General features: G+C 39.0%; 1 protein-coding gene across 7 annotated transcripts in view; it reads left to right on the forward strand.

Moving 5' to 3' along the window:
* The window catches only part of SPAG17 (sperm associated antigen 17), a 126,986-nt gene that overhangs the window by 85,673 nt on the left and 21,621 nt on the right, over nt 1–19,692 (forward strand). For all 7 annotated transcript variants that reach the window (XM_087716467.1, XM_087716468.1, XM_087716469.1 and 4 more), the window contains 9 exons: nt 2,356–2,510; nt 4,518–4,709; nt 5,304–5,416; nt 5,536–5,666; nt 6,697–6,824; nt 7,627–7,809; nt 9,370–9,483; nt 15,885–15,927; nt 17,755–17,863. In XM_087716467.1, the coding sequence (XP_087572593.1) occupies nt 2,356–2,510; nt 4,518–4,709; nt 5,304–5,416; nt 5,536–5,666; nt 6,697–6,824; nt 7,627–7,809; nt 9,370–9,483; nt 15,885–15,927; nt 17,755–17,863 (1,168 nt within the window). The remainder of the gene's footprint in view (nt 1–2,355; nt 2,511–4,517; nt 4,710–5,303; nt 5,417–5,535; nt 5,667–6,696; nt 6,825–7,626; nt 7,810–9,369; nt 9,484–15,884; nt 15,928–17,754; nt 17,864–19,692) is intronic.

Consider the following 19,692-nt stretch of genomic DNA (forward strand, 5'->3'; position numbering starts at 1 on the left):
AGATAGTAATATGTTAATATAAGAGAAGTGGTTGATAATTTCAAATACTTGTGCCTTTAATTTCTCATTACTTTATTATATTTCTAAAAATATGAGTTTAATCACTTTTCAGTGATTAACTGCAGTTAATTCATTTCTTTATACAGATTCCTCATCTAAAATTGAGGCTATATCTAAGATTAGTCACAAAGAAAAATTCCTGGCTTTTCACTTATTATTGCAGATGTTGTGCATAAATAAATCACATTGAGAGCTACAGCTATTATGGTACCTCATAGCAGCTCTCTTCGTACTATGCTTTGCCATATATTTATGATGATCAGATTCTCCAGAACCTAATGGTGGGGGGAAAACTTCCTGTTTCATTTATAATTAAGGCTGGCAATTATTAACTTGGGAACTCTTTTTTTCCTAATTAAAAAAATATATCTTCCCCTGTAGCACCTCACAAGTACCTCGGTATGTTGCTGGGAGGTAAGAAAGGAAGTATTTTGGTAAGATTAAAATTCAAACTGGAGAAAAACTTATTTTTCAAACCAGGGAATTCAAAGTACAATAAGCTGTTTTACATACTGACGTGTGTGAAAGATTGGCTTTTGGTCTGTTCACCACATGCATGGTAATACTTGAATCAAATTAAAGAACTTATGCACATATCTTGCATGTGTGCGCGCATGCACGCACACATGCGCGTATGCACACACACACACACAGATGTTTTTTTTATTCCATTGTCAAGATCACTTGCAGGAACCAGTTAATCAGGCATGGGTTTATATTATTCTTTTTAACTTTATTAAATATTGTTTTGCTGCTGTAAATACAGAATAAAATAAAGGAAAAACATACTAGAACACAATATACTATAAAACAATAAAATACTATGCCATATTTTGAACAGCAGATTAAACCTTTACCACATGGAATCACATTTAACACTTTCCATTTTGCATCTATAAAGAACCATATGAAGGCTGAAAATGAATAAACTTTTTTAATTTAGAATTTTTTATATGGTGTTCTATTTTTTGTATTCATACATTATGTATTTTCCACAATGCCTCAAACTTGATATACCCATGATTGCTCATAAATTGACCAATTCCAAATAATGTACACATATGATTGCACATGAGGTTCATATCTTTAAAACATAGTTCTCTTCTCAGTACCTTATGGCTAAAAATACAAATATTAAACAAGAAAGAGACAATGAAAGTGCAGATCCAAATCATGTATATTAAAGTTCAGGGTATTCTGATTATTTTTTTCTTTCATATTGCATGTCCAATAATCCAGTCCTAAATATAGTAAGTAAGAAAGATTGTTGTAAACATAGATCATAACATAGGAATGCCATAAAATATAATAAACTACAATAAAACTACATAATAAAACTACATAATAGAGTAACAGAAGTATTAGATGTAAAAAAGTTACAATACAATAAAGCCAAAGTTAAACTAAGAACTTAAATATTTATTTCTAAATTTAAATGACACTAGAGTAAAAGTAGTCACTAGTTTGCTGACAGTTGGAAACACATCTACAAGGAGATAATTCAGTTTTTCAGGGTCAGGGCCTTTGAGTTCATTTACCATTTGACCCTGATTTCATTGTAAATAGGCAATGGAAAATATAATAGATAATGTCCTCCACTTGGCCAGCAGTACAAGGAAAGAGGTATTGTTCCACAGGGAGCTTACAAAATCTTCCTTCAAGATATGTGGGGGCATGGTCTACACATGAAGGGAAGTTAAAATCTTTCTCAATGAAACACTTATGTTAACAGGGTACTGGGAGAGGCTTCTGTGTTTTTATAATGATAAAATCAAGGTGAAAATTTACAATGGTATCTTTATTAGCATCCTTTTCAAAAAGCCAATCTTTAATGTTTTCTCTGTTCTAAGATCTAAGTTCTCCCAATGGTGGTAGGAATACATTTGTAGGATGGATAACAAAAGTGCTAAATATATATTTTAAAACTATCCCAAGCAATCATAAAATTTGGTGATTGCCTGTTTCTATTTTTTTAAACTGCACACAGCATATCTCCCCAACTATCTGCCCATCCTCACAGGGCCTGCAGCAGCCTCCCCACCATGCACCTCCTCTATGCTCGTGTTCCCATAGTTAACAAGTGGAACAAATGAGAAGTTCTCCAAAAGCATTATTTCATCACAATATTTCTCGCCAAATGATGCAGTACAACTTCAATAATTCATTTGGATTATAGTCCAAAAAGGAATAAAATTAAATTAGCCTGTTTTTGAGATAAAACTTTTGTCTTCTTCCACAAACATACATTGTTCAATATAAATGCATTTTTAACATGAGTTGGTTTTTCTTTCATAGACAGTTACCCTCAAACCACCACAAGGAAGGTGAAATGCATGCGTATCGAAAATCCACACTTTGCAACAGTCCTAACAAACTCTGAGGACAGCACTTGTTGTGCCGTTTTTGCTGATGGCACTTCAATTATTTCCAAGCCACAAGGAACATACCAGGTTAGTTGGAAATTAAGATCTGTTGAGCTTCAAAGTCCTTTTACCTCAGTGTTCTATTTGTTTCAGTGCTTCCAATTTAAGTAAATGAAAATAACAATTGCTATGCAAAGCAATTAATATGCAGCTCCTAAAACTAACACTGGTGAAATGATTACTCTAGAAAGGGAAAAGCACCTCCCCCCCCCCAAAAAAAGAAAGAAAGATAGAAAGAAAGAAAGAGAGAGAGAGAATTATACTGAATAAGTAATCACTTATTTGTGATTGAGAGACCGCCTCCTGCCAATTACCTCCCAAAGACCCATTAGATCCCACAGACTAGGCCTCCTCCGAATTCCATCTGCCGGCCAATGCTGGCTGTCGACTACCCGGAGGAGGGCCTTCTCTGTGGCTGCTCCGGCCCTCTGGAACGATCTCCCCGTGGAGATTCGGACCCTCACCACCCTTCAGGCTTTCCGTAAAGACGTTAAGACCTGGCTGTTCCAGCAGGCCTGGGGCTGCTGAGTTCCATCCCCACTCGAAATGGTGTGCTTGCTGAGACCTTTTAAATTGGTTCTGTATTGTTGTTTGTCTTTGTTTTCTTTCCTTTTGTATTGTTCCCCTCCCTTCCGGTTTTGTTAGCCACCCTGAGTCCCTCGGGAATAGGGCGGCATACAAGTTGAATAAAACCTCTAAAACCTCTAAACCTCTAAACCACTCCTGATTGCAGTCAGGCTTTCTATAGTGCCTTAAAGATACACTCCTCTTATAATTCTAGATTTCTTTTTAAATGCCATACTAGGAGGAGGTACAGTAGCCTCCAACAAAGTCTTTATTTTCAAGAATGCTTTTAAGACAGCTAGAAGGAATATCTATTAGATATTTATATTGTGATTGTATAGTGTATTTATATAGAAGTTTTGCCTTCTTTTCATCTTAGCTGACTTGCATGTTTTGGGTATAGTGTCAGAGGTGGGTTGCTCCTGGTTCGGCCAAAATGGGCAAACCAGTACTGGTGGCGGTGGGATGCTTCTGTGCATGAGCAGAAGTGTTGCACGAGCGTGCACAAGCGAACTGGTAGTAAAAAAAACCACCCACTGTATAGTGTATGCTTTGCCAGTGGTTTTGTTTTGACCTAGTGTATGTTTTATTTTCGTATTCTTGTGTAATATGGTGAATCCTTCTGTGAGTTTCACCAGTTGCCTGTTGTGAACTAGATAAATTTTTACTTGGTACTCAATATCTTGATGGCATTACTTTTTTTCTGAACCTCATACACTTGAAGCAGATGTATAAAAGTAAGTAGAAACTAGTAATTTTGCATGGTAAACTCAGATGCCATAATCCCGTTATCCATAAACTCACAAATTCCTTATACTTCCTTTAGGCTTACTAGTGCGCCTTTTAAAAAAATGATATTTTGTGATTAAGGGAGCACATCATGGTAATAGTTCTAGCACACATCTATAATATTCTTTTGGATATTATGCACTCTAGAAAGAGTTCAGAGAAGAGCAACAAAGATGATTAGGGGACTGGAAGCTAAAACAAATGAAGAATGGTTGTAGAATTTGGGTATGTCTAGTTTAAGGAAAAGAAGAACCAATATAATATAATTGTGATATAATAGCAGTGTTCCAATATCTGAGGGGCTGCCACAAGTAAGAGTGAGCCAAGCTATTCTCCAAAGTACCTGAGGGCAGGACAAGACACAACGGAAGGAAATGAATCAAGAAGAGAAACAACCTACAACTAAGGAGAAATTTACTGACAGAACAATTAATCAGTAGAATGTCTTGTGGGTGCTTTATGCCTGGAGGCTTTTAAGAAGTGACTGGACAGTCACTTGTCTGAAATGTTATAGGATTTCCTACTTGAGTAGGGAGTTGGACTAGACGAACCCCCAGGTGCCTTCCAACTCTGTTGTTCTGTAAATTGCAAATGTGCTCACTAGTTACAAATACTAAAGCCCTCTGAAGCGTTAAACACCAAGGTGTGTTTTCTGAATGTCTTCTTTTATCATTGTGATAGATTTTACCCATAAACAAAGGTTCCCTCTTCATCGATGAAAATTACTCTGCAGTTTACTCACCAGAGGCATTTGAAAAAAATGATAGTGAACTGATGTCCAGTGATGAGAACCAGCGTGTAGGGAAATACATTATGAAACACAATTCCAAGATTGTTTGTGAGATGACAGACGTCACAGGAAATATTTTCAAGGTAAATTGAAAGATTAATGTTCAAATTATTTAATGCTTTTTTCTATGTAATTTGTTTTAAATATTCTTAATGGATTAACTATTAATTGTGATGTATTTAAAAATACTTAACTTGAATATTATACAAATGAAGATTCTTTAAGGACACACTTTGCTTCTGTATAATCCAAAGTTTATTTCCTGTAGGCCATAATATTTCATCAATTTACGAATCTGAAATATAGACAATTAATATATCCAGGGCAAAATTACTTGAGATAATCTCATTCCAGAAATTTCAGAACTGATAATATTGTACTCTGCGCTGGCAGCTTTCTCTCTTTCGTTTTTCTTTTTAAAATAATTTTAGTATATCTATTAGCACTGGAGGAACATTGGAAAGAAATCACTTTTTGCATCCTCCCCACATTCAGCAAAAGCCATTTACCTCTCTGCCAACCTACTTGTGAACTGGATCTGGTAACTAATTCCACATTGGACACAAAATTGAACTGATCAGGGTTTTGTCTCATTCTCCAACTCTTATTAACTTTCTCCTCTGCAGAAGGAACTTGGGAAAGGATAATTAAGAAAAAATATTTCTTTTCTTTTGCAGGTCATGGCTGATGGTAGCACATCTACATTCATTCCTTCCATTGATGCTGAGAACAAAGTAACTGAACCCGCAGAAATTCAGACTCCTGTGATATATGGGGAACATGCACCCAGGTATGTTATGCATAAATATTGCTTAATTTTATTTGACAAATAATTTGTATGGAATTGTTTTTTAAAATTTGCTTTGCATAATTGAATTGATTCAGTCATTTGTGGGACTGATAATCTAGATTCTTCATTGTCCATGCGGATGGCTCAGGAACTGAACTCCTCCGCACCAAACATACAGAAGAATATCTGGCAATGGCATATGGTCATCCCACTATAACTGTTCTTCGGGAGGCAATAAAAGAATGCCCAGGTAGGAATGCACCATTTCACAGAAATGTCTCTTGTTTCTCTGATCCTTACTTCAGAATTTGATTTTTGAATGTTAATAAGCAAACCTTAAAGCAGGGTTCCTCTGAAAAGAGAGAGATGCAGTTTTGTTGTAAATGTATATATGCATTTAAGAACAATTCATGCGCTAGTTTCAAAATTACTTTTAGCATTTTTGTTAAATGTTCTAATCTGCTATAGAGTGTATATTACTATAGTAATACTTAATGCAACTATAGGAGATGACCAGGCTGAGCCTGAGGGAAGAGTGTAACATCTCATCAGTGTTGAGTCTCTTCGTTCTCACAAGATATCTAAGTCCAGTCCATCTTAAATTTCATTTACTCTTATCCACCATCAATTTGCTTTGACCGTTAATAATTCAGATTCTTATTGAGAGCTTGCAATAAATCCTTATATTCATTTGAACTGCCTGGATTTCTGATTTCCATGCTTGACAGTAACATTTCCATGTTTAAATTGAACTCTTTGGGACTGAAAATAGTTTTAGCAAGAATTCTTAATCCTTCACCTTTATGTTACATTATTTTCAAGTATTGTTTTTGTGATGAAATATAATGTGTGATTGCTGTCGTTTTATGACTATTTAAAAAAAAAATCTGAGATGTAATTTTGGCTACTTGACACTCTTCTATGGGCCTTCTATTTATTTTAGGGAAAGTTTAGAAAAATAACAAATATTTTTGTACCATATGCATTTTGTAGCACTTGGACTACTGTCAAAGTATTTTTAATACCAGATAGTATTAAAATCTAGTTTACCACTATTCCTTTCTATACTATGTATTTTTAAGTCTTGAAAAGGGTGGAGTGGTACTGAAAAACTATTAGAGTTTTTGAACTGGGAGCACATATTGACCTTGATTTTAAAACTTGTTGATATTATTTATTTTTATTAATGAGGAGAAGTAGACTTATACAAATATTCCGGAGTACAAGCTGCTATCTGTATATTCTTGCATTCCCAAATTTTCTCTCATCTTTCAAAACAGGAGTCCTAAGCATTACTGTTCTTTGCCCTTTGACTGAAGTATCTCAATGGATAATGAAAAAAGACTCTGACACCATTGTTCCTTATAGTCTACAATCCAGAGATTGGGAAAACTTTCCTCCTGTTGAGGTAGATAACTTTCATAACTGTTTCAATATTTGACTATGATATGACACTTTTGATTTTTTTAAGTGACACTACACTTTCTTTTCACTTTTTGTCTTTTAAGCCCTGTTTCCAGCTGCATCTGTAGGGATGTGTCTATGTCAAAATCTGCACGATAGCGAGTATGATATTTTAATCTGAGCTTTTCACCTTTTGTGTATATGTTGACATCACATGCATGCTCAAAAAGGATGAGGATTGTATTATGACATCCACTCTGTCATCTTGTAGATTGTCACTGTATACATGGATGCTTCTGCCAATTTCATTGGCATCTGGTTGGCTAAGAAGCTTAATAAGTGAAATAAACAAAGTACTAATTTCTGACAAATTCAGAATTTTAATCACATTCTGATTTACAAGAGGAAATTAATATTCTGGAGGAACATTCTCCATGGGGTCGCAATGGGTCAGACACAAGTTGTGGTCACATGGCGTTGCAATTTACAACCTGTGGTGCTTCACTTAACCATCACTACTGGACCTGCCATCGGTGTAATCACATGACATCATGCTTAATTACTCTGCTGCTTAGCAATACATTTGCCAATCCCACTATTGTAATAGGTGAGGACTGGTTGTAATTTCAGTTTTCTAAATTTACTTACTTGAGATATAATACCTGTTCTGTAAATATTAAGTATTCCTGTCTCTGCTGACATTTGATTTGATCATATGCTGTTACTGAACATTTTATGCAGAAGAAAATTCAATAGAATTACATAATAAGCACCCATCTCCTCTTTCCTTTGTCATCTGGATTCAGAGAAAGACTCCTGGCCCTCCGTTTGGAATGCATGCTTGGAAAGGCCTGTGCATTGAGTTCAAGGAATTAGCAGTTTCTCCTGCACCTATAAAAAAATGTCCAAATGTGCTCCAAATTCGACGACTAATCCAGTATGAGCCAATCAGTAATGAATTAAGAGACAAATTGCAATCTTCTGTCAAGGTAAAGTGAAGTCTGCCAATATACAGATAGGTTACTCATGTATCTATTAAAAAATTTAAAAAATGATTTGCTTTTGTGAGTAAAGGAAGAAACTACTGAAAAGATATTTAAACCATTATGTATGTAAAAGGAATGGTGGGAAGGAAGGAAGAAACAGCTTTCATGTATGACAATAGGGCAAATGGAAGATGGGTGGGATTTGCTGAAGTACCAGAACAGAGATGAGCATATATTTGGGACAGATAGTAAGATTGTAAGATTTTGGCATGGATAAAAGTGTGTGTTGATATTCCAAAAACCCAGCATAATGTCTTTGTTTTCTTATCCATTTATTTTCCCTATAAGCAGAATAGAATTTGTGCTTATGACTCTGGATGTATTGGTCCACCATAAAAATCAAATTATTCTGGAAGGATGCAGAAATACAAAATTTGTATTTAAAAGGTGTTCAAAACTAAAATGCCTTGTGAATTTCTACCCAAACAATTTTGACAACAGGCTGTTTTAATGTAGTTGAGAGCAAGTGAGGCATGATATATGAAGAAAAACAAGAAGAATGGAAGGCATAAAAAGAGAGATGATCAATGTACAGCAGATCATATTGAATGTCTCTGCCAAATAGATCTGGCAAGAAGAACATGCTTCAGGACCATACCTTAGATATTACAAATATATGACATTTCCCTTCATAAAGTTATTATCAACAATACACCTTAAGGCAGTGATGGTGAACCTATGGCATGCGTGCCACAGGTGGCACGTGGTGGAGCCATTTGTCAGGGCACGTGAGGCGCTGCCCTGTCAGCTGGCCAGTGCGCATGTGCATGCTGGCCGCCTGAGTTCACCCTTTCTTAAAGCCATTTTTCGCCCTCCCCGGGCTTTAGAGGCTTTATAGGAGCCTGGGGAGGGCAAAAACAGACTCCCTGTCCCGCCCGGAGGCCCTCCAGAGGCTTCATGAGCTTCCGTGAAGCTTCCGGAGCGCAAAAAGCCAGCCCTACGGGCAAACCGGAAATTCAGGAACAGACTTCCGGTTTGCTCGGAGGGTCATTTTGACTGCTCCGAAGGCTTCAGGGAGCCTGGGGAGGGCGAAAAAAGCATGCAAAAAATGGGGGTTTGCAACTGTAGTGCACGGATGTGCACTGGGGTGGCCGCACATTGCATTATGGGTGCAGCACACCCGCACACGACCCCCCCCGCGCTCCCCCCACTTATGGCACATGAGCCAAAAAAGGTTCACCATCACTGCCTTAAGGAATCCTGTACTGTCTTTCTCAAATAATACTATTATGAAATTTAGTCGAATTTGGCAAGGTTATTGAAATGAATATTTATTTACTTAATATTAGTTTTCATATCTACTATTAGTTACCCTGATAAAATATGCTTACTCCATAGTATCTGTCACTGGGTTCAGTGGAAATTATCCTTAGGAATCTCAATGCTTGGGGAAATTTTTTCTTCTCTCCCTGCCCCCCTTCCTCCCGTGGGAAGGTTATGAAATGTATTTTTAAATTATATATAAAATAGTTAAGTAGCATGTCTTACTTGTCACATTGTTAGGAATACATTTACAAAATCATTAAGCAAGAAGATGAGATGCAAGAAAGGATGATTAAAGAACCAAGAACAGAACAAGAAAAGAAAAATGCTGCAGACCTTCTCAAGCTGGTTATGGTAAGAAATGTGCTTCTTTGTGACTTTTTTACAGTTCCAGTTGGGGTGAAAGTGGAAACTACTGCAGACAGACAACACTTGACTTCTCTCCCACAACACTGTTTGCTACCCCCCTCCCCCCAAAAAAAGGTCAGGTTACTGAAATTTGATGGACAAATGCAAATTGAATTATTTGGGTGGAATGTTTCAAACTTGAATCAGAAATTTCTGTTTCAGATATGTTTCAGATTATTTGTTATGAATAAAGAAGAATATCTGTAACTCAGGGTTGAAATGAGGGGTCCTTGGTGCTCTCTGAGCTTGGTTGTTTTCTTGCAGATGTTTCATTACCCAAACTAGGTAATAACATGAGTGCAGATTATTTGTTTGATCATTGGAAAGTTTTACAATACTTTCAATAAGTGGGTTCAGGTTTTCATGCCCAGTGTCAACTCAGACACAATCACCTCTGAAGATGGCCGCAAGAGTTGCTGGTGAAACATTAGGAGATAATTATACCATGGCTTATTAGTTAGTCCAGAAACTGGGCTAATAAGCCCATTGGATTGTCAGTCAGGTTTCTATCTTTTTCAAACAGTAATTTAGAGTTTGAAGCATGATATTTTGAGGCCAGAGTTTTTTTAAGCAGAAAACCTTTTCACAATCCCACCAAAGCCATCTCCTCACCATAAGAAAACAGTCAGCCCAGCCTCTTGTGAAATGAAAGCTGTCTGCAATTGAATTTTGGCTCCTTACTCATTCTTAAATAATTTAAATTATCAAGGTTTATGCACTTATACAAAAAAGAACAATCATAACAACCATACACATACATACATACATACATACATACATACATACATACATACATACATACATAACTGAATTATGCTTAATTCTGATTTGCTGTTCTATTTCTAAGTACATAGTACAAGAAAAAAAATTACCTAATCATAGATTAATATTCTTTAAAAATTATATACAAATTATGCACATATTGATGCTGGCTTTTTATAGAAATCTCTAAATTATGAGTTTCTATGTCAGAGAATTGCAAATACTTCTTTATTTCTCAACAACATACTAAAATTACAGATAGCACTAATATTTCAGAGTTTCCATCCTTCCAATTTAAGATTAAGATCATATCATCATCATCATCATCATCATCATCATCATCATCATCATCATCATCAATAACTAATAATAGCAGCTCTTCTTATAGAACTAGTATTTATATATGGTGAATGCTGCAGAAGTATTCAACTGTCTTAAATGTTTCATGGGTAGACCCATGAAAAAACACATCATAATGAACAAATAAAATATTCTTATTCTTGGGAAGTGGGAATGCTTTTGTGAAACTGATACACATCTGTAAAATGGCCTTAGTTAATTAAAACAAATTTCAAAAGGAAATAAATAATTGTTTTTATGGAAGAGGAATGATTCCTTTTTTAAGCTTTCTGTGTGATTTTTTTTTAAAGCAACTTACATGAAGATGTAAATTACAGACATGGCACTGGCAAAATTTCAGAGCAAAAGTTGCAGAGAATGAAATGAAAACAAGCTTGTTCAATTGTCAATGAAATAATCAGAAATGCAGTAGGGCAGTAATGGATGCTAAATGTAGTAACAAATTTAATGATTAAACAGAAATTTAATCTTCCAAGCAAATATATGTTCCATAGATTTGAAGAAATCTTTTAATGTTTTTGCTCCATAGATCCCTGAGCAGTCTTATTATATATTGCTTCAGTATCCTTCAGCTAGGCAAAATTTGAGACCTTCATAAAATTATTTGCTATGATAAATTACATCCTCTTTAGGCTTCCAAAATCTCCCAAACCTGGGGCTTTTCGGCTATGAAAATTTAAGGAAGACATAAACAATTTTTTGCAGATACTTATTATAGTACTATGGGTTTATTGCAGAGGTGGGTTGCTGCCAGTTTGGCCTGGATTGCCTGAACCGGTAATAGCAGTGGCGGGAGGCTCACCCACCCACCCAGATGCTTCTGCGCATGCGCAAAAGCTTTTGCACATGTGCAGAAGAATCGTGCTCATGCAAGAGCACACCCGAACCGGTAGTAAAAAAATTAGCAACCCACCTCTGGTTTATTGTCCTATGAATCTTTAGAGTTTGAGAAGGATTCAAACTATTGTTCCATTGTTCCAATAATCACTTGGATCTATGTCCAACAATTCAGGAGGTTGCATTAGTTTTTATTCACATTTCACTGAGGCTATATCCTACACCTGGAGAAAGAAAGATTAATTTTAAAAAAATTAAAAAAAATTAAAAAATTAAAAAAATTAAAAGCCAAGGTAACTATAGGTAAAGTTATATTTTCTTTAACTGAAGATTTCATATTGCACAATTATCTTGCTTCATTTTTACAAAAGAGAAACATAACATTGTGCAGTGATTTATCAATCATGTCACTTTTGAGTTCATTTTTGTCTATTTTTATGTTGCGCTGATTAAACTGCAGTGCTTCCCATATTCTCCAAAGTGACCTGTGGGAGGAGTCATTGATGGGTTATTCTCATGTCCAATCTGCCTAGAGACTGAGGTCACTCCCCTCTACTTCCTCTTCCTGGCTCCAATTTAATCTCAGTCTCAGAGGGATTGTTTTTGCTTGGCTCCTGTGGTTTTTGTTGTTTTTTTCTTGTGAGAATTTTCCGTCCTTGACTTCCCCACCTCCTCCCTCTTGTCTTCCCTGAGAGTGGGTGTGGTGGGCAAGAGCTGGGCTTTGGCAGGAGTGTTTGAACCTCCAAGACCACTGGCAGTCATTGGAGGGACTTCCGAAGCTGCGTGCCAGGAAGCACATCGCATTCCATTGGGGGTTGCTGGAGCTCTGCCGGTTTGCTGGAGGTGCTTGCTGAGGCAAAGCTCCTAGAGGCTTTGGGCTGCGTGATCTGCAGCTGCCATTTTGGAGAGGTGCAGGCTTCCAGGAAGACACATATGGCTGCAGTGCACCATCGGCACTCCTTGCAGCCGCCTCTAGCGCTGATTCAGGCCGTGGTGAGTGCTGGAGGGGCACGGGAGAGGCAACCTCCTCGGTGAATTGGGGAACAGCCTCCTGCTGCTTTGTTGGCAATTGGCTTTTTGAGCTGCGGATCAATGGTGCAATCGAGGAGCGGATTGGCGCCGCCATTTTGGGGCCACGTGCACAGAGGCACGGAGCTCAACATGGTCACTAGGCAGAGCCCTAGCATGTTTGGGGGCAAGGAGGAGGCCACAGAGGCGCTTCAGAGCTACAAGTAGCTTGCAGAATCGGGGGAGCTGGCCAAGATGGCAGACGCCACGAGGCGACCGGGGGCGGCTGCTCCGGAATTCCCTGAGACTTCCGATCCTTGCGAAGAGACTTCCAGGGTTTCTACTGCAGCCAGAGAGAAGACCTCGGGAAGGAAGAGCACATCAAAGTCATCCAGCAAAGGGGGTACCCACAAGAGGTCTGATAGAGTTACCACCAAGGCTTCCTTGAGAAGGGCTAGAGATAGTATCAACTCTTCGCCCTCTCAACACGTTCGCCCAATAGGCTTACACCTGTTGCTGAGTCCCCCTCCTAGATCTCGAGGATCATCCAGGGGAGGGTTCTCCATGTCCTCCCCTCTCCTGCCTGAGCATCCAGGGGCCCGGCAGAGGGTTCCGTTTGACCCGCAGGCTGCAGGAGTGTGCAGAGCCCAGCTTGCCCCTCAATCAGTCAAATCAGGGCCGCAATTGGGGCCTCCCACTCTTTCCCTAGCATTCCCAGATCTCCCAGAGAGTTTTCAGCATATCATTGCCCAGGCTATTACTCAGGGTATTGCTGCAGGATTGCAGCAGAAATCCAGCTCTTCTAGGCAAAGTTCCTCTTGTGATACACCCAAGAGGTCATCCAACCCAACTCGGAACCTTGACTGCTCAGGAGCAACGACCGGGCTCCCCTTCTATGACTACTGAAGGGTCTGTCTTAGATGAGGAAGGTCAATAGGAGGTTGACTTCTCTGAAGATGAGGATCCTGTTCCAGAGGCATCAGTGGTCACAGGTCTTTTTCCCTCCTCTCAGTTTGGTTCCCTTCTTTGCAAGGCAAAGGCCATTGCTGACCTGGGGAGTGTTCCCACTGCTGTGGAGACCCCGGCTATCGGGTAGCAAGCCAAAGGGCCCGTTCCACAAGCTGCCAGTGGAGAAGGAAGATATTCCAACTCCACCAATTTTATTGAGGTGCTCAAGTCCCAATGGGTGAAGCCTGGGGCCTTTCCCACTCCGGGGGGCAATGATCGTTGTTTTTACAACCTTGATCCCAGTTTCTCCCAGGTTTACAGATTCCGATGATGGATACGTCCATGGCGGCTCTGGCGTCCTCTTCATCCCTCGTGGTGGGCGACATCACCAACAACCTCAAGGCAGAGGATAGGAGAGCTGAACTAACTAACCCTGTGTGGTTCATCATTTTCCTACCTGGGACTTGTCTACCGTCCTGCAGGCACTGACTGGAGCTCCCTTTGAGCCATTGAGGACAATGAGCCTTCAGTTCCTCACTCTTAAGGTGGTGTTCCTGGTGGGCATTACGTCTGCTAGGCACATTTCTGAAATCAATGTGCTGTCATCAAGGGTGGATCGGTGCAGCTTTCATGAAAACAGGGTCGTTCTCAGACTTGACCCTTCATTTTTGCCCAAAATTAATTTGCCCTTCCATAGGGCACAGGAGGTGGTTCTTTCGGACTTCTGTCCGGTGCCTTCTAGTGAGAGGGAATGTGCCTGATGTGAGGAGGGCATTGCGTATCTATCTGAAACGTACCTCTCCTTTTTGGAAGTCTGAGGTGTTGTTCGACTCTTTCCAGCCTTCTACCCTCAGGGCTAGGGTGTATCCCTCAACCATTGGTAGGTGGATTAGATTAGCTATCACCAGGGCATATAAGGCATGCAGCCTTCTGGTGCCAGACGGCCCACTCCACCAGAAGTGTGGCCATGTTGGCGGCCTGGTCAACCCAGGCACCTATAGAGGATATTTATAGAGTGGTGGCCTGGGCTTCCCCTTCGCCTTTCATCAGGCACTACTGGTTGGATGCTTATGCTTCGGCAGAGGCTTCCTTCGGTCAGAGAGTTCTACAGGGAGTGCTGAACACTCAAGGGCTCAGGCATCTGATTCCCTCCCAGGGACATCTAGCTTTGGTATATTCCATCAATGACTCCTCCCACAGGTTACTTTGGAGAATGTCAGTTGAATGTTACCTGAACTGCATTTCTCAAAGGTCCTCTAGGAGGAGTCACTTCCCATCCTAGTTAGGGTGCTAGCGTGAGGAGGGCCTGAGTCTGATTTGTTAGCTGTTGGTCAGTTGGGTTCTGGGTGGGCTGTCGTTTTTCCTTATCTTTCCTTCCCAGATTCATCTGTGGAATACTGACCTTTGATTAAACTGGAGTCAGGAAGAGGAAGTACAGGGGAGTGGCTTCAACTTTAACCTCAGACTCTAGGCAGATTGGACGTGAGAATAACCCATCAATGACTCCTCCCACAGGATCTTTGAGAAATGCAGTTCAGGTAAGACCAACTGACATTTTCATCTGGAAGTCTCAGAATTGTTTCTATCTGTCATACAGTCATATGGTGCTTCCAGATGATCTTCCATTCATCCAGCTCCGTTTATATAATTTGGAGGGGTGGGAGCATCTGTTGATTGTGGGATCAGTGCATTATGTCTAAATCCACAGTATCTAAGTTATTTCCACCAAGAAAACTAGAATTTATCTAACAACAACCAAATGACTTGAATTTTAAAAACTTAGGCCAATAGGTAATGTACAGTATGCCCAATTTGTACTCAAATTTCATTTAATGCCATTCTGTGCTTAGTTGAAGACTTAGAAATCCTGGTTAAACATGTTCTAATGACTATGTGCTTATTTGTAATGACTTATAATGACTCTTGATCCTTACATATTACATGCAGGTAGAAGCCATAAGATAAGTTCATTATTACTTTGACCTCAAAAGCTTTTAGTCTACCTGGTACATACCACTTTTTATTGTATTTCTTAGAACCTTTTAATTATTGACATTGTCTACAAGTGCCTATAGTATGGAAACATTTCATTGCAACGTATTTAAAGGTTTTAATTTATTCAGTTTTATTCATTTTATTTATTTATCAAATTTAGAGATTGTCCTTCTAACTCACAAAGCCATTCTCTCTACCATATCATTGACATAATAATTAAATAGCAAGATAACTAAAATAATCCCTTTTTTGACCACCTGGCAAGTAGTGGGGGGAAAACTGACTTGGTTTTCAAGCCTAGTTGGATATACTGTAGGCATTATCATGCAACATTTTATTGTGCCATCAGATGTCTAGCAAAAAATAAACTTTCCAATTTGTCCCATAATCAATTTATATGAACAGACTCAAGAGATCTCTATTTATGTTTATTGCAGTCTTTCCCCAGTCTTGAAGAATCCTCAGACTTTTGCAGTAGAGGTAAGATTTTAACGTTCTAAGTTTTTAAATCTTCCCTTCTGGAGTGAATGATTATTCATATTTTGGATAATATTTCCCTCCATTTTCTTAGTCTTTTTCAAATTCTAATATTATGTGTCATTCAAAAAGGATATAGAATTATTAACAATTATTTACAAATGAGAATCTTGGAAATCATTCAGGAAATCTTGTAAATGTTCAGCTTTGAAATTTGCAGTAGATTTATTAAAAATTCTGGGATAAGTTTTAATTTTAATTTGGCATTTCAAAGTATAGAAAGTCAATCTCTTTGGAAAGTGAGTTTCATGGGTCCTAACATATTTAAAACCAGGATTTTCATAATGTGAGCTTTTTCTTGAAATCGAGAAGCATTTGAGATACTTTCTTACCATGTTCCTTAATACTTTTTTAAAAATGACAGAATTTGTAATGTACTACATTCTGTAGAAAAGTTGGGATACATCCAGTGATATATTTATCTTGAAAATAGCTCAGATTTGAACTATATAGCACAGTTAAACATTAACACAAGAAGTGTTTCGTGACATTTTGTATTACATCCTAAACTATTTTATGGTAATGGTTATGTCATAAAATGTTATATAAAATTTGCCACGGGAGTCATTGGTCATTGGTCCCAGATTTTGGATGCATTCTGTAAGTTAATCTGTTTGAGGTACGTTGAATCAAAAATTGTTGTCCTATGATGAACTGTCTCCTAGTTAAAGTTATAGGAATGAGAGTTTTAGCAGTATTTAGATAGCAGGAGCTAAATTAAAGATATTCATATGGAAAATGACCAATGTTTCCCATATGTTCCCTGTTTGAGAAACGACTGCCATGTCTGGGTGCCATTGATACCCATATCCTAATTGGAACTTCTTCGTACACCAAAATTCCCATGAACACATTGTTTTGTGAAGACTCTATGACATCTCGGCACTGCCACTTGCTACAGACATGTTGTCGTGGCCACTTCGGAATGGAACAAATCACCATGGAAAACTCACTGTTGGTATCAACTCAACTTGATACCTCTTCTGCAGCACCACATCCCATTTGCTACACACCAGTTGAGGAGGCCTTCCGCCCAGGCCACATTCGGCAGTTCCTTTTTTCCCATGGGCCCTTGCGGGATGGTGGCCTCTGTGCCAGTCTCTGTGCTGTGCTGCCGACACATGAGGGCATGTCCTGTCCATTCCTTTTTTCTCATGAGAGAGTGGTGTCTGTATCAGTCTTGGTGTTGTGCTGTCAGTGTACGAAAAATCACATCCTCCCTGCCTTGGTGTTGTCCATGCTCAAGAAGCACATCCTGCTCATTCCTTTTTCCCCGCGGATCCACGCTGGAGTGTGTCTCTGTGCCAATCTCGGCATTGCGGACTTCTCCTTTGTCATACTGTGCTGGACCCTGATGGCTCCCAGATGAGGAGAGGGGCAATCAGGGATGGTGACAGTTGTCTGGCAACTGTCAATGACTCCTGTTTAGCCCACCTTTTGCAGGGGGAAGTTCACCTCCCTTCTCCAAAGGTTTCCTTGCCTTTGTAAAATGTTACAGCGCCCCTCCCCCACAAAGGGAGCTGCCACAGGAGGCTCATCAAATTATTCCATAATGAGTTCCCCATGACAATGTCCCGCACTAAGATGGCAGCTCAGAGATGCCCCTGGTGACATGGCCTTGGCACGTTGGCGGTGCTGAGCTGTCCCATTCCATTTGGAAAATGGATGGGGTAGAGCCAGGACTATTCACTAAAAGCAATGAATACAGATTTCTAATGAAAAACAACAACAAATCTAAGATTAGTTTTTTTTCCCCCCATGAATTTGCAGCTCCAATTTCTGTACTGTATGAGCAGGCAATGATATCAGAGGTGCCAAGTTCATCACAGGAAGCATTCTCAAAGCAAACGGATGAATATTGGAAAATGATGAGGATGAGGTAAGAGAATTTGGTGCAAGAAACAATTCCAAAAGTTATAGCAATGGTTTTCTTAGTATCGTATGCCTGGATGTGTGTGTTGAATTGTAGTGTAGAGTCACAGTAGGGAGAGCTCTTTCCCAGAGAGCAAAGAGACAGCAGAGCCTGGAATGCAGAGGATGAAGGTGGACTCACCCCTAGCCTAGAGGTGGAGCTCTCACCTCACAATCAGGAGGTTGTGAGTTCGATCCTAGGAGGAGGCAGATGTATGGTCTCCTGCTTGGGCAGGGGATTGGACTAGATGACCTGCAAGGTCCCTTCCAACTACGTTAAACTAGTAAATTCACAGTGTATCTAATAGTTATGCTGGCAATTGCTTTAGTTTGCCAAGATTTCTGTCTATAAGTGAACACAATAAAATACGACTATTCAGAAATAACCAAATGTGTCATTCTTGATTGGGCCTGACATTAATCTTGCCAGACTAAAGCAACCACCTGCATAACTACTAGATGTAGTCTGTGAATCGCTAGGGGCGTCTGCCTTCAGCCTCTTCCTGCAAACCTCCTGTGTTTCTGGGATACATTCCATCACAGTATGTCTTGCAGAGCAGAAATAAATTTGGTAAAAATACATAATTAATATTGTACTGTAGTATTTTATAAAACATGAGGTTAATAAAGGAATTCTTTGAAGAGTTTTCTGGTGTTGTTAATTAACTGAACTCTCTTCTCTTGATATCTGGTATCTTGGTATCTCTATTGGAAACTGAAACACTCAGATTACTTCAATATCATCATCATCATCATCATCATCATCATCATCATCATCATCATCATCATCATCATCATCATCATTTTAGCCATTGTCCATCCACTGCAAGATGGAGGCCTCTTCTGCAAGTTTCCAACCAATGCAGTCCTGAGTTTCTTTTGCCAATTAGGCCGACAATACTTGCTGATGTCGTCAATCCATCTTGTTTTAGGTCTCTCTCGTGAATGCTTTTTATCAAGTGGGATCCATTCGATGACTCCCTTGTTCCACCTGCCATCAGCTCTTCTTGCTATGTGACCAGCCCATTTCCATTTCAATTCTTATACTCTCCTGATGATATCATATACTTTTGTTTGTTTTCTAATGCAGGTGCAGGTCTTTCTATCTTGTCTTGTAATGCCAAGTATTTCCGTAGCTCTTTGCATCATTCGTAACTTTTGTCTTGATTGTGAGATTAGGCTCCATGTTTCACCGGCATATGTTAGAGCAAGTAACACACACTAATCAAAAACTTCTTTCTTCAAGCATAGAGGGAGGTTGTTTTTGAAAATTAGGCTTAGCTTGCCAAATGCCTGCTAACCACATTTAACACGCCATTCAATTTCCTTTATTGTACCACCTTCCATTGAGATCCATTGGCCAAGGTTTATGTAGTTATCTACTACATCTAGTTCTTCTATAAAACCTTTTTTTTCTTTCGTGAATTTTGCTAGCTCTTTTTCAGGTTTATTTTTAAGCCAAATGGTTCTTCTGCTTTGTGCAGCAGGTGTCTTGTTAGATCTTCTTGGTCTTGTGAGAAGAGGACATCATAATTTGCAAATCTTAAGTGATTTTAAAAGGTGCCATTGATTTTTATTCCATCTTTTGTCGAGTGATATTTTGTCGAGTGATAGGTGATATTTTATTGCCTTGTTGTACACCTCGTTCTTTATTGATTAATACTTTAAGATATTTTGGCTGTTATGTTGGTGAAAACAGAGTCACAAAAGATGTTATAATGCGATATCTAAGGAAACTAACATCTAACTGCTTCTAGTATGGCTGCTATGAGATTATCCCAGGTGCCTTGAAATAGA

The sequence above is a fragment of the Thamnophis sirtalis genome, unplaced genomic scaffold, assembly GCF_051295495.1.
Source record: "Thamnophis sirtalis isolate CommonGarterSnake01/CBP01778 unplaced genomic scaffold, rThaSir2_p1.2 scaffold_5, whole genome shotgun sequence".
In the NCBI taxonomy this organism is placed as follows: domain Eukaryota; kingdom Metazoa; phylum Chordata; class Lepidosauria; order Squamata; family Natricidae; genus Thamnophis; species Thamnophis sirtalis.